This window comes from Hibiscus syriacus, unplaced genomic scaffold (assembly GCF_006381635.1).
Source record: "Hibiscus syriacus cultivar Baekdansim isolate YM2019G1 unplaced genomic scaffold, ASM638163v2 tig00111708_pilon, whole genome shotgun sequence".
NCBI classification, from domain to species: domain Eukaryota; kingdom Viridiplantae; phylum Streptophyta; class Magnoliopsida; order Malvales; family Malvaceae; genus Hibiscus; species Hibiscus syriacus.
Window position 1 is genome coordinate 3,488,370 of NW_024063159.1, and position 14,669 is coordinate 3,503,038.

General features: G+C 39.0%; 1 protein-coding gene across 1 annotated transcript in view; it reads left to right on the forward strand.

The window, feature by feature from the left end:
* LOC120168101 (isoamylase 1, chloroplastic-like) overlaps positions 1–14,669 on the forward strand; it is a 42,688-nt gene that overhangs the window by 6,685 nt on the left and 21,334 nt on the right. The window contains 1 exon segment of the mRNA XM_039176927.1: positions 9,607–9,698. Coding sequence (XP_039032858.1) covers positions 9,607–9,698 — 92 coding nt within the window.

Below are 14,669 nucleotides of genomic sequence, written 5' to 3' on the forward strand. Positions count from 1 at the left end.
ATTTACAAAAGTAATCATTCAAGATGGTTACAAGCAATGTCAATCGATTCACACCTTATTTGTCAAAACAACCTCGAACAAGAAAAAGGAAATTTTAATTGTCTATGTGGATTATATCATTTTAACAAGTGATGATTCTACGGAAATAGAAAGACTGAAGAAGCTACTGGCAAAAGAATTTGAAACAAAGGACTAGGGTACTCTATGATATTTTCTAGGGATGGAAGTTGCAGGTTGAAAGAAGGGATAGTGATAAATCAAGGAAATATCCTTGATCTATTATTGAAACTGGAATGAAGGGATGCAAACTGACATAACTCCCATGGAAGCAACCTTAAACTAAGGAGAGAAGAATTGGGAAGTCCAGTGAACAAAGAACAATATCAAAGGCTAGTAGGTAAACTCATTTATTTATCACTTACTAGACCTGATATCACATTTCCTGTCAGAGTCAATATATGAATGATCCAAAGGAAGAACATTTAGAGGTCGTGAATATAATTCTAAGATACTTGAAAAATGACACCAGGTCATGGGTTAATTTTTAGAAAGAATGATGACAAAACAATAAGGATTTTCTCAGATTCAAGCTGGGCAGGCGAGTTAACTGATAGAAGGTCTACAAGTGGTTATTGCTTGTATGGGAAATCTGGTCACTTGGAGAAGAAAAAAATAGGTTGTGGTATCTCGAAGTAGGTGCAAAAGCAGAGTTTAGAGCAATGGCACTTGGAATCTGCGAAGGAATCTGGTTACCAAGATTGTTAACTGAGTTGGGATTATGTTATAACAAGTGTTTTGAACTTCAGAGTGATTGTAAATCTGCAATAAGTATTACAAAGAATCATGTTCATCGTGACCGAACGAAGCATGTGGAAATCGACAGACATTTTATCTTTGAAAAGGTGAATGGTGGATCGGTAAAACTCAATTATGTCTCAACAAAGAATCAGTTAGCAAATATTTTCACCAAAGCGCTTCCAAGACTTGGTGGGATTGGGAATTTCGGATCTAAAATTACGGAATAGAGCTTTATTGGGCAAGTGGGTTTGGAAGTTTGGTACAGAGAAGGACTCTTGGTGGAAGACATTGATTTGTTCTAAGTACAATGTGGGTTCGAGCTCTATTGTGGTAGATGATAATTTGCCCTCTAATGTGTCTTGGATTTGGAAAGGTGTTTTAAATAACTATTGGTCTAACGACTCATTTGGATTATGCTTTCGAAATAATCTCGTGCTTCAGGTGGGAAAAGGAGAATCTATCAGATTTTGGCTTGATTCTTGGATTTCTAATGTTTCCTTGAAGACTTTGTTTCCTAGGCTCTTTGCTCTGTCTGTTAATAAGGAAGGTATTGTGCTGATTTTGGGTGTTTGTCGAATGGGGAGGGGTGTGGATTTACAATTAGGAGGAATTTAATGGATAGTGAGTTTGAGCATTGGATGGAACTGATAGTGTTGCTGGATAATTTTCGCCCGCTGTTGAAGGGTGGAGACCGTGTTGTGTGGAAAGGTAGTGGGGATGGTGAGTTCTCGGTTAATTCTTGCTCAAGATTATTTTCAAGTTTAGCAGAATCTGACAATTCTTGGTTGGAGATTGTGTGGAAGGGCTTAGTCCCACCAAAGGTAGAGATTTTCCTGTGGCAAGTTATTCATCAGAAGATGGCTGTCAAAACTGTTTTATTGAGAAGAGGGGTTAAAGATATCGAAAACCCTCTTTGTGTGTTATGTGGAGAGGAACCAGAATCTGTCAGTCACTTATTCTTTTCCTGTGTCCAGGTTTGCAAATTTGGATAAAACTACTCCGTTTGTGGAAAGTTATTTCAGCTTTCCTAATAATCCGAAAGGCTTCTTGCTTTCATGGTTGCATCTTAGACCCTACTCGGATATTGGAGATTTATTCCAGGAGCAGTTTTGTGGTCTGTTTGGCTGTGCCGGAATCAGATTGTTTTTGAGAATGGCAAATGGACAAAGATAATTTGTTCTTTTGGTGAGGTATAGGGTGGCATCATGGTTTTAGCAAAAATAAGGATTTGTCTATTCATTTGGACAGCCTTGTGGGAGATCTTACTTTGGCGATAAGCATAAATCCCCCTCTAATTTTCGACTGTCAAGATTAAAATGGTGCCCTCCTCCTTCCGGGTACTTTAAGATGAATGTTGATGGGGCAGTCAATTTTGACTGGAAAAGGAGTGGTATTGGTGGAGTTCTTAAAGATGCTGGTAAAACAAGCTGGTTTCATTCTCTACAGCTTTAGACCTTGTTCTCCTATTCTAGCTGAGATTTATGCGATCAAAGTAGGGTTAGATAGTTTTTGATTCAGTTTGGAGGGACAAAGGAAATCTGATTTTAGAAAGTGACTCGTTTCTGGCAGTGAAATGGATCAACAGCCCGGATCTCTGCCCGGTTCACCTTGTTGATTTTATTACAGAAATTCAGAAGTCAGTTGGGCTTTATAATGTTGTTATTAGGCATATCAGCAGATGTATTAATGAGGAAGCTGATGGTCTAGCTAAGTCAGGAATTGGTTAGTGAGTGTGGAGGTTGTTTTTAGGAGCTGTGCTTTTGGCATTTTATTTTGTTTCTTTGTTTAGGCAATCTTTTGTAATGTTTGGTAATCTTATGTAATTGTTGGTTATTAATCTACTAAGGCACTCTTTTCCTCCTTCCGCTACTTGTCTCCTTTAAAGAGACAACTATGAGGGAGGTTTTTAATGAGGCCTTCTATTCCTATAAAAAAAAAGACTTACCTTTGATGAGATTACATTCAAGTTGGGTCTTTTCAACATTTACTCCCCAACTTGAGGGGGAGTGTAGGTTAAACGATATAACTATACTGTATATTAGTTTGTAACCTAATAGAATTCTAACTCTTAAAAAGGATAACTTCTAAGTAGTTTGTTTCTACTAGGAAACTTATCTCTAACTTTGTGTATAAATTAAGATCTAATTTTTCTCTAATAAAACATTCTGGAGTTTTTCTTTTTCCTCAAAATCCGCTGTGTACCGTATTCAACGTTATTAGAATATATAAAAAAAGGAAAAGATAGATTAGCAACATATGCCACCTTTGAATTGTTTAAATACTAGGAACATCATAACCTAGAACAAATTGTGAATTGAAACTTAGTGTGAGAAGCGCATTGTGACTAAGAGAATGGGTGAGAGAACTTTAGAGAATATGAAAAGTCATGTTACGTCCGAAGAGGTATGGACTGTGTTTGTGGACAATCTGAGTCGGAGAGTGTCAAGGAGGGCGTTAAGGGAGCTGTTTCAGCATCATGGGTCGATCATCCGTGTCTTTATCCCGAGAGTTGTGGAGAAACCAAAATATAAAGCTTCTACTTTTGCCTTTGTCCAGTTTAAAAACGAGAAAAGCCCGAGTAATGCTATCGCGAAAGTTAACGTTCGTTGATCGATGGGAGGGAAATTTCAGTGGGGGTGGTGAAATACCAGAAACCTCGGAGAGGTTTAGCCACATAAGGATTTAAGCAGTCTGGTAAGAATCAGTCAAAGGATAATGAAGTGGTGAGAACAAGGTCGGGAATGTGACTACGAATAGTATAAGAGATGACAGATCGTATAAAGTTCTGGTGAAGAGTAAGAGTGTGGGGGCACAACACGAGCTGGTGGAAAACATAGGTGGGACTTCATCAGAAGGAACAAGAAAGTGGAATTTATGGCAGATGCATATTTCGGTGAAAGAGTCAGATTGGTTGAAGCTCTCATTGACGAGGGTCATTAAAGCATCTGTTGAGCTGGAGCAAGTCCAGAAGGCTTTATACAGTGATGGTATCGATGTGAATCTGGTAAGCTGGGGTTATGCTTAGAATTCATGTATTGTTACTTTTTAATCGATTGCAGCCTTAGAGGAGGCATGGAATAGCAAGAAAGAGGAATTGTCATTCTGGTTCGATTGGGTGGAACCTCTTCTAGATGATTATGGAATTCCAATGGTGTTATGTCTGGTTGAGTTGTATGGTCTTTCGTTGATATGTTGGCAGGAGTCTTTCCTATAGAAACTAGCTGAAAGATGGGGAGAATTAGTGTGTGTATATTGGAGTCAACACAGAATGGAGGAGACATGTCCGTTGCTAGGTTGATGGTTAGAGTGGCTAGCCCTTTCGATGTACCTAAAAAGATCACGGTTGGGTCACATGGTCGATCTTTTATAGTGAGAACTAGACTGGACTCGGTATTCCAAAAGCCGAGTTTTCTGAGGGAGAACGATTCGGACTCGGTGTCAGAAGATCAATGGTCCGAGGATTTGTCGGAGAAGGATCAAGTTTGTGGGAGGTTGGCGGTGAGGGAGGTGGAAGAAGATCAATCGAATCAAGAATCCATAAGCAGGGTAGCATCGTGGTTAGCAAGAGGAAGGATGAATGGTGGTTATGGGGAGAAATCGAGAGAGCAATCATTAATGTTGGGCATGGAAAATGGGAGCATTAATGAAGAAGAGACAGTTTGTATCGAGCAGAGGAGGGCATTAATAGGGGATTATGCAGGGCTAGGGTTAAGAAGAAATGTGAGCTTAACAATTAATGAACATGCCCAATTTGACGAGATGAGAGAGCCTAGTTCGCCTATTATCAAAATCCTCCCTGCTGGGTCGGCTCTTAAAATAAATCAATGTGAGCTTAGAAATGAATATGGAATTCAAGCCCAAATCCCAGCTGTTGTTGAGGGGGATGGCTCGGGTGGAATTGAAGTAAGAGAGACGTTGACTAAAGGAGGTGTTGAGGGAAGTGGTAAAGTAAGGTGTGGACTGAATAGAGTGGGGTGGGGGTCAGAAGTTGAGGGTTTTCAGTCTGTGCAGTCAAGTGATAGAATATTGGGAAGGTCTACTTCTTGTTCCGAGTGTAATGTTTTGGTAAATAGTGAAGTTAAGGGCAACAACAAGGAAAAGAGGTTCGAGAGAGTTTACCATAGATCTGGAGGCATAAGGGATAGATGTAGATCGGAAGCTGGTGACATGATGGTTCGAATACAGGAGGTTGATGAGGAAGTCAACGATACTTGGGAGGTAAACAATCTGTTGGGCATAACTTTTAGGGGAGGAAAGAGAGCGTTTGCGAAGAAGCTCGACCAAATGGGAAGAAGGGTTAGGGGGGATGGACGTTAGTTGCTTGTTCCGTCCTATGGAGGCATTTGAATTTTTTTTATCTATGTTAAATTTTTCGTGTCTTGGAACGTGCGGGGTTTGGGGAGAAATGAGAAGGTTAGGGCGGTAAGGCGTAAGATCGTGGAGAAGAAGCATATGATGATCTTCCTGTAGGAAACCAAAGTCGAAATGGTTAAACCGTCACTGTTGAGGAGGTTAAGAGGGAGATTATTTTAAGGTTGTGCTGTGGTTCCATCAGTAAGGTCGGCAGGTGGTTTGTTAAGTTTATGGGATGAAGAGAAGATTGAAATAACGAATCAGTTAGTTGTCAATAGATTTGTAGCGCTATTAGGGAAATTTAAAGAGAATGTCTCTCAGTGTTGGTTTGTCAACGTGTATGGTCTATCCATTGAAGCGAAAAGGAAGGTTTTTTTGATGAGTTATACTCCTTTATTAATCAAGGAGTTTAGCCTATCGGTGTAGGTGGTGATTTTAACGCCTATTTGAATCCGGAAGAAAAAGTAAGCAGGTCTCAAAATTCTCATTCAATTAGGGTGATTTCTAAGTTTGTTTAAAATTCGAATCTGATGGATCAATCGGTGGTCAGGCTAGACAGGTTTCTAGTTGACACAAGGTTTTTAGATCTATTCTCGAGGATCTCTCAATTGTTGCTTCCACGTTCTCTTTCTGATCACAATCATGTTCTGCTGGAAAATTGCGTGATTAATTGGGGTCCTCGTCTGTTTAAATTATTCAATTATTTGATGGAAGAAGAGGGTTTTTAGGAAATGGTAAAAGCGAAAATCGGAGAACTGAAGATGGGGGAATAGGCGTAGAGGAATAACATACCTTTTGAAAGGAGTGAAGTCTGCTGTTAAAGAAGGGACCAGAGTTAGATACTCCGAACTGTCGGGAAATATCTCTGCTCTTGACAAGTCCATTCATGAGATGGAGTTGGCCTTGCAGCAGGGGTTGCAATCTGCCTCCCTTGACTCTGTCTTTAAGGCTAAAAAAGAATTATGGAGTCTTTACCATATGGAGGAACGAATATGGCATCAGAAGTCAAGTCGCAAATGGTTCTTGGAGGGGGACCGTAATTCCAGATTCTTTCATCAATGTGCCTCAAGTAGAGGAAGGGTGAATTCTATCAACTCCCTGAAAATTAATGGTGAGCAGTGTTTGAATCCAAGCGTTATTAGAGCCCATATTCTTGATTTCTTCAAAGACGTCTATAACACTAAACATACTATTGAAGTAGAGGAGATGGACATCAGTTTTTCCAGACTTAATACAGATCATGCCACGCGCTTGGAAGTATCGTTTTCAGAAGAAGAAATCTGGGAAATAATTACAGGGTCAGATCCTAACAAAGCACAAGGGCCAGATGGGTTGAATATGGGATTTTTTAAAAGATTTTGGTCTAACCTGAAAGATTATGTGATGAGGTTTTGTGGTGATTTCTTTGCTGGAAAACAATGGGATAGAGGAATTAATCACTCTTTTATCACCCTGATCCCTAAGAAGTTGTGTCCGTAGTGTATTGAAGATTTTCGGCCAATCAATCTTGTTGGGGTTGTACAAAATTTTGTTAAAAGCTCTATCTAGGAGACTTAGAGGTTGCATGGATTTATTAATTGGGCCTTCCCAATTCTTATTTATCCCGGGTTGGCAGATTCTGGACTGTTCGTTTATAGCAAATGAAGGCATTGAATATTGGAGGAGGAAAGGGTTGGCAGGAGTTGCCTTTAAAGTCGATTTCAGGAAAGCCTATGACTCGGTAGATTGTTCATTGTTATTGAAAGTAAAGGAACTTATGGGTTTTGGGGAGAAATTGTGCTCTTGGATTTGTCAATGTATTTCAACGGCCTCTGTTTTTGTTTTAGTGAAAGGTTCTCCCACGAAGGATTTTAAAATCTCCAGAGGGCTTCGGCAAGGTTGTTCCCTCTCCCCCTTATTATTCAATTTGGTTGGGGAGCTTCTTAGTCGTCTTCTTTCTAAAGTAGTCAATCTGGGATTGTTTAATGGGTTCTCCATTGGGAAACCAGGCTATGCTTTTGAACTTTCTCATCTACAATTCGCAGACGACCTTTTGATTTTTTGCGGGGCATCGTTAGGTCAGTTAAAGAACGTAAGGAGGGTGCTGTTGATTTTTGAGTTGTTAACGGGTCTTCAAATCAATCTAGTCAAAAGCAGGATCTATGACATCAATGTGGACGAGGGGGTGATCAAAGACTGGACTGATATTATTGGGTGTTCAGTTGGCACTTTCCCAACAGAATACCTTGGAATTCCTCTGGGTGCTAAGAGGAACTCGGTTGCAATGTGGGAACCGGCGATTCAGAGATTCTATTCTAAATTGGCTGGGTGGAAAGCTTCCTCCCTCTCGTTGGTTGGAAGAACAGTTCTTGTTAAATCTGTTCTTAGCTCGCTGCCCATCTATTTTCTGTCTATCTTTAGAATTCCAGCCTATGTTTTGAAGAAATTAAACTCTATTATGGCTAGATTCTTGTAGGGAGGTTCGGCTAAGAGAAACAAGATCCACTGGGTTAAGTAGTCGATTATTTGTTCGCTAAAGGAGTGTGGAGGGCTAGGAATATCCAATCTACAGTTAGTGAACAGAGCTTTTCTGGGCAAATGGGCGTGGAAATTCTCTTGTGAAAAGAACACCTGGTGGAAAAGAATGGTCTGTTGTAAACACAATTTGAATACTATAAACTTTCTCTTGAAGGAGTTACCATGCCATGCATCCTGGATGTGGAAAAATGTGGTTCAAAGTTGGTTGAATGAGGATGCTTTGGGTGAGTGTGTCCGAAAGTTGATGCAAATGAAAGTTGGGGATGGAAAGTCTCTTTCATTTTGGCACAATGTGAGTGCGACCCATCTTTTGCAGACCACTGTGTGAGCCATAAGAGACATGATTTCCCTCGTTCTATTTGGGTTCCGCCACCTGTAGGATTTTTTAAAATGAATGTTGATGGTGCAGTTAGTTGCGATTGGCAAAAAGGGGGAATTGGCTGGGTTCTTAAAGATTTAGGGGGACTAGTGTTGGGTTCCTTCTCGGAGGCTATTGGACAGGGTCCTCATGCAATAAAGGGCGGTTGATATTAGAATGTTATTGTCTCTATGTTGTGATTTGGATAAAAAACCAGAAATGTTATCCTGTTTCGATGGGCCTTGTTTTGCAAGAGATTGTCTCTCTAGTTAGGGATAGGGATGTGATTGTTAGGCATATTAGCAGAGGGTCTAATTGGGAGGCAGACAAACTTGCTAAAGATGGAATTGGTTGATTGGGGATTGTGTGTAGGAACGGGAGATTGATTCTGTGGGGTTTTTATTGTATGTATGTTAGTGGTAGTCGTATGGTGTATGATGTTGACCTTAATGTACTATGGTTCTATTATTCAATAAAATTTTGAGACACTCTTTTCCTCCTTCCAATGTCTTGTGAAATATTTTATATTTCATAGGTTATGAAGGGGTTTTTTAATGAGGTCTCCCATTTTTATAAAAAAAAAAGGTAATGAAGCCCAAGTTAATCTGGTCTAGAAAGTATTTGGATTCAAAATGACTTGGGGCATGAAGTAACCAAAACTCAAGTGGTTGAAGTTAAAAATACTTGATATATGAAACAGCAGCAGCAAACTAAATCCACCAGAACTTTAAAACTTGAGAAGACCTGTACTTGAACGAAGCAAAGCTGAAATGACTTGACCTACCCCAATTGTCCTCTGCTTTGCAAGAACTAGTGACTTTGTATGTGGGTTTAGTTTGGCTGCTGCTCCCTGAGTTAAGAGTTTATTGACACATTTTAAGTCTTATCAAGATCTAGTTGTTTTTCTTTTCTTTCATTTGCTAGTTTGGTACGATTTAGTTGAGCTCTCATTCTTGGCCCCTTGTTTAACACCATTTAACTTATTCATAAAAGAAGAGAAATGTTTTTGTTTGTATAGTCTAATTGAGTTTTTGGTAAAAATTGCAGTCTATCTTCCTTTGGAATTATGAACAAATGAAACTAAATTACTCTAAGTGAAGCTCTGGTAGAACCTTGGCTGTGTGAAATAGTCAACTCTAAATGAATTTTAAACTTTTTAATCTGGTAAACTCCATACTTAAGATAGATTAGGTTTTTGTCAAGACAAGTCAAGGAAGGTGGTGTTCTGATTTTGAAGTGTTGATCTAGACAATTAATATTGGGTTTGAACTTGACCACCTCTCATAGGAGTGGTGTTCATGAGAATATGGTTAGGAAGCATTCTATTTATCCAGAGCAGTTTTTCTAGAACCTATGTTTTTGTTAAGAGAATGTGTCTTTTTCAGTTTACTAAGAGCAATTATATGAATTGTTTGTTCTTAATGGGAGTACAGGTTAACTACTAACTGCTGTACACTTTAAACTTCAGATTTTGAGTTTCTGTTTCCAACATATTTAGATAATGGCATTATCAAATGAGATGACATGACTAGAATTATTATTTTCTTTGTGAATTTATTAGTTGTTTATTTGGTTTGCAGGAACTTGGAGTCAACTGCATAGAATTAATGCCATGTCATGAATTCAATGAGTTGGAGTACTACAGCTACAATTCTGTCTTGGGTGACTATAAGTATGAAATTCCACCCTTTGATTTAGAGTAATCTTCAGTTACGATGCCAGGTTTAGTTAACTAATGAATGGTTTTGAATATTGGTTATATTATCGTGTGCAATTAAACAAGCTCCTATCTAACAAATTAGTCATGATAACTTTTTTTTTATTTTCCTTGAAGTTTCCCAGATGGTAGAATATCATCAAATGCTGTATTTTATGATGCAAGAAAGATTGTTAATTGACATTCTCTTAGCTACTGGTTCTATGAATCATATAGATTCTGTGTCCAATGAATGTCTCTTAGCTACAATTCTTTCTAACATCATCCAAACATAAAAAGGGGGAAAATGGGTAAAATGAGCAAGGATCCAGTGCAAATTGTCACTACAGTCCCTTGCCTGCCTTCAGAGACATAATCTTCGTTGACAACCTTTGCAAGAGAGTATCTAGAAGAGAGTTAAGGAATCTTTTTCTTGACCAGGGTCATATGATGCGAGTCTTCATACCAAATGTGATGAACAAACCAAAGTATAAATCTTCCACGTTCGCCTTTATTCAGTTTAGTAATGAGACAGGAATAAGGAAGGCAGTTGAAAACATGAATGGGTTGTGGATAGATGGGAGGAAAGTTTTTGTTAGAGTCGCAAAATATCAGAAAATAGTCCAAGGGCTGCTGGTACATCTTGGTCATTAACTGTTGCTCAAGGAAAGGTCACAGAAGGGAAATTTAAGCCACGTGATGAGGCCGAGATTCCGAAGTATAAGACGATAGATCATACAAAGATGTCTTGTTGTCGAGTAGCACGCAGAAGTGTCATTCGGAGCAATGGGATTAGAGATGATAGTTTTGACAGGGGGAGGGGGAAGAAGAATATTTGGGAAATGCATATTCCCACTCAAGTTCAAACTGGGTGAAAAAATCTCTCACGGGTATTGTTAAACTTAATTCGATCTGGAATTGGTTCAAAGAGCATTGGCAAATGAAGGTTTTGAAGTTCAGATTGCGAGCTGGGGGTATATATGGAATGCTTGTGTTGTTACTTTCAAATCTGAGGAATTGATGAAAGAGGCATGGGCGAGTAAAAGTGAGGAGTTATGGTTCTGGTTCGACCGGCTGGCACCTATGTTGAATGAAGGTGGAGTGCCAATGGCTTATTGTCTGGTTGAGTTGTATGGTGTTCCTTTACTATGTTGGCAAGAGAATTTTCTGGAGAAGTTAGCAGGAAGATGGGGCTCAATGGAGGGTATATACCATTCGAATAAAAACTAGGGAAGATCTCACGACGGTAAAATTTTGCTTAGGTCAAGTCCGTTTGACGTCCCTGAAGTGTTTACTTTAGGATCATATGGAAGATCATTCAAGGTGTCTTCTAAGTTGGGATCTACTGCACAAGTTTCAGATTTTTTTCTTGGTAATTCGCCGGAAAAATTTTCCGATGAAAAATGCACAGTCAATCACATGACAGAGGAGGAAGATGACAGCACACAATTTTCTGACATGTCAGGGCCAGTTCGACTAGTTGAGGAAGCTCGTCAGAAAGTTGATATTTGGATTGATCAGGGAGCGTCTGCTGGGTTTGGTGTAGCAGGTAGAGAGTTATAGTTTCCAATAAAAAGCTTGGAAGGGAAAGGCATTAATGAAGGAGTGTCAGTTTTTCCAAGATTGGGGAGTAGTAAAAAGAGAGAATTTGCTGGGTTGGGCATTAGAAATAAGGAGGAAGGAATTAGAAGCTCACAGGCCCAATCAGAGAGGAGCAGTGCACTCTTATCTCCCATCAAGAGATTAATTCCTGTTGGGCCAGCAGTTAATATCTTTGGGCTTGGGTATGCAAGTCAAAAAATGATTCATAGCTCCTCAAGCAGATCAGGGGATGAAGACAAAGCTAACGACAGTAAGTGTTTTATGTCAATAGAGGTTGGTAACAAGGATCCACCAGGGAATGATGTTGAATTGGGGTCTTATGAAGATTTAAAGTTGTTAACGATAAGAGTTGGTTCTCATACTTGTTCTGAAAGCTCTTTATCCATGAAAAGTGCCCTGGTTGGAAGAAAGTTTATTAAAAGTCATAAGAGAGTTTATAGTAGATCCAAGGAAAGGAATATATGGTTGGATGTATCAAGTGGGGAGAGCAGTATTAAGTTGGACAGGGCTTTAATTCCAAGAGGATATCATTCTGATTTTTCGGAGGCTGTTGATTCTACAGAAGGGGACAGAGATGGTACAAGGGGGAGGAGTTTCAACAGGAGTCTTAAAAGATCCCTCATTAGGGATGCATTCGATCATGTTGTGTTTCTACATTGTCCTCATCAGCCTTTTCTGTGCTGTTGGAGGAAGCTATGGCTACATGGGAGATCACATGATTTTGGGTATATCTTTTAAGGAAGGGAAGAATGTTTTTCTTCAAAAATTATGGATTTGGAGAAAGGCTGAGTGGGGCTTCCTGAGTCGTGGGTTAATCCTGGTTTGGTTTGGTATTATCAAATAGAAATATGATGCCAAAGTTATGTATGTTATCTTGGAATGTTAGGGGGTTGGGCAAAACAGAAAAACAAAGAGCAGTTCAAAAAATAGTTTCTGAGAAAAAACCAACGTTTCTTTTTTTACAAGAAACAAAACTTGAGATTTTACCAAAATCTTTCTTAAGGAGAAGTGGGTTGAATAAGTTGCAAGGGGTCGTTGAGTCACCAACAACAGGTTCTTTAGGGGGTATTTTAAGTTGTTGGGATGATAGCTTTTTTGAGAAATAAGATCAGTATGTTCACAGCAGGTTTATTGCTGTTTTCGGGAAGTTCAAATCCAATCAACTTAGATGTGGTTTAATAAATGTCTATGGTCCATCTGTGGAAGAAGAAAAGGCTGGGTTCTTTGAAGAACTGGGACTATTTTTAAACAGGTTCAACATTCCTTGTTGTGTGGGAGGGGACTTCAATGCCTATTTAATAGAAGAATAAAAGGAGGGGCGTACTCAGAACAGGAATTCTATAGAAATCTTCAGTCTTTTTATTCAGCAAACGGGGTTAATTGATCTGCCTTTAATTGTGGGGAATTTTACATGGAGCAGTAACCGGGATTATCCCACTGTTGTCAGACTTGACAGGTTTCTGGTTAATGTTAGTTTCTCTGCAGTTTTTTCTGGTATCACTCGGTCGTTATTACTTAAATCTATCTCTGATCATAATGCAATAATTCTGGAGAGTGGGGTAGATAAATGGGGGAAAAGACCTTTTAGGTTGTTTAACTATCTAATGTCTGAGGAAAGGTTTGAGGAGAAGATTACAGAGTCCATAAAGAAGTTCAGGATGGACAAGAAAAAAGCTGGTATTTTGAGTATTCTTAAGAATACAAAGGTCGCTATTAAGAGTTGATCTGGGGATAAGAAACAGTTTCCACATGATGATAACTCTTCTTTAGAAGATAAAATTCACCAGCTGGAAAATAAGTTTCAGCAAAACCAAAATTCGATAGACTATGGTAGTCCAACAGAGTTGAGGTTTTTGAGGAATGAGCTTTGGAGACTATACAGATTTGAGGAACAAATCTGGTTCCAAAAGTCAAGAGAGAAGTGGGTTAAAGATGGAGACCGAAATTTTAAATTTTTTCACACATGTGCCACCATTAGGAGAAGGATGAATTCTTTGAATGCTATTAATGTTGAAGGTGAAATTATCAAAGACCCTGTCCTTATCAAGTCAGCTGTTAGAGAGCATTTTTACAAAGCTTACAATTGTAGTTCAACTTTGGAAGTGGAGGATATTAAGTTGAATTTTTCAAGAATTTCTATGAAGCAATGTCTTATGCTAGAGAAGGAGTTTACGGAAGATGAGATTTGGGAAACCAAAAACTCGTGTGATATCAACAAAGCTCTTGGCCTAGATGGGTTGAATATGGGTTTTTTTTAAGAAATTTTGGCCCTCTTTGAAAGGTGATATTCTGAATTTTTTCCATAATTTTTACTTGGAAAAAGATTGAGAGAATGGCATTAATCATTCTTTCATTACTCTCATTCCAAAGGGTTCTAATATTGGGAGGCTTGAGGCTTGATGATTTCAGACCTATTAGTCTAGTAAAAGGGATGCATAAAATTCTGTCCAAGTGTCTTTCGAGAAGGTTAAGAGGTTGCATTGATGATATTATTAGTGATTCACAATATGCTTTCATTCTGTGTAGACAAATTTTGGATTGTTCTTTTATTGTGAATGAAGGAATTGACTTGTGGAGGAAGAAAGGATTAAAGGGTTGTGTGTTTAAGGTAGACATTAAGAAGGCTTATGATACAATTGATTGGAATATTCTGTTTAAAGTCTTGACTAAAATGGGATTCGGATCGAAGTGGTGTTGCTGGATTAGGAAATGTGTTACAATAGCCTCGGTGTCTGTATTAGTTAATGGAGTACCTACGGATGAATTTGGTATGGCGAGAGGACTTAGACAGGGGTGCCCATTGTCTCCGTTGCTGTTTAATTTCGTTGGAGAGTTGCTTAACTTACTGCTGTCAAAGGCAGTAACTGAGGGTCTGTTTTCTTGTCTGGTTGTTGGCAAAGATGAGGCTTCTTATAATTTATCTCATCTGCAATTCGCAGATGATCTAATAATTTTCTGCTCTGCATCGAAGACTCAGATTCTTAATGTTAAGAGGGTTCTACGGGTTTTTAAAGTAATGTCAGGCCTCAAACTGAATCTTACTAAAAGTAAACTATTTGGTATAAATATCAGTGAGGAAGAAGTATTGCAGTGGGCTAATGCAATTGGATGTTCAGTCGGCCATTTCCCTTCGGAATATTTGGGACTGCCGCTTGGTGTTAAGAGAAACTCTATATTGATGTGGGATCCGGTTGTGCAGAAGTTTTACAAAAAGTTAGCAGGATGGAAGGCGAAGACTCTGTCAATGGCAGGGAGAGTGGTCTTTTTGAAGGCTGTTTTGTGCTCTTTACCCACCTATTTCATGTCCTTGTTTAAAATTCTCTCTTCGGTGATTGTTAAACTTAA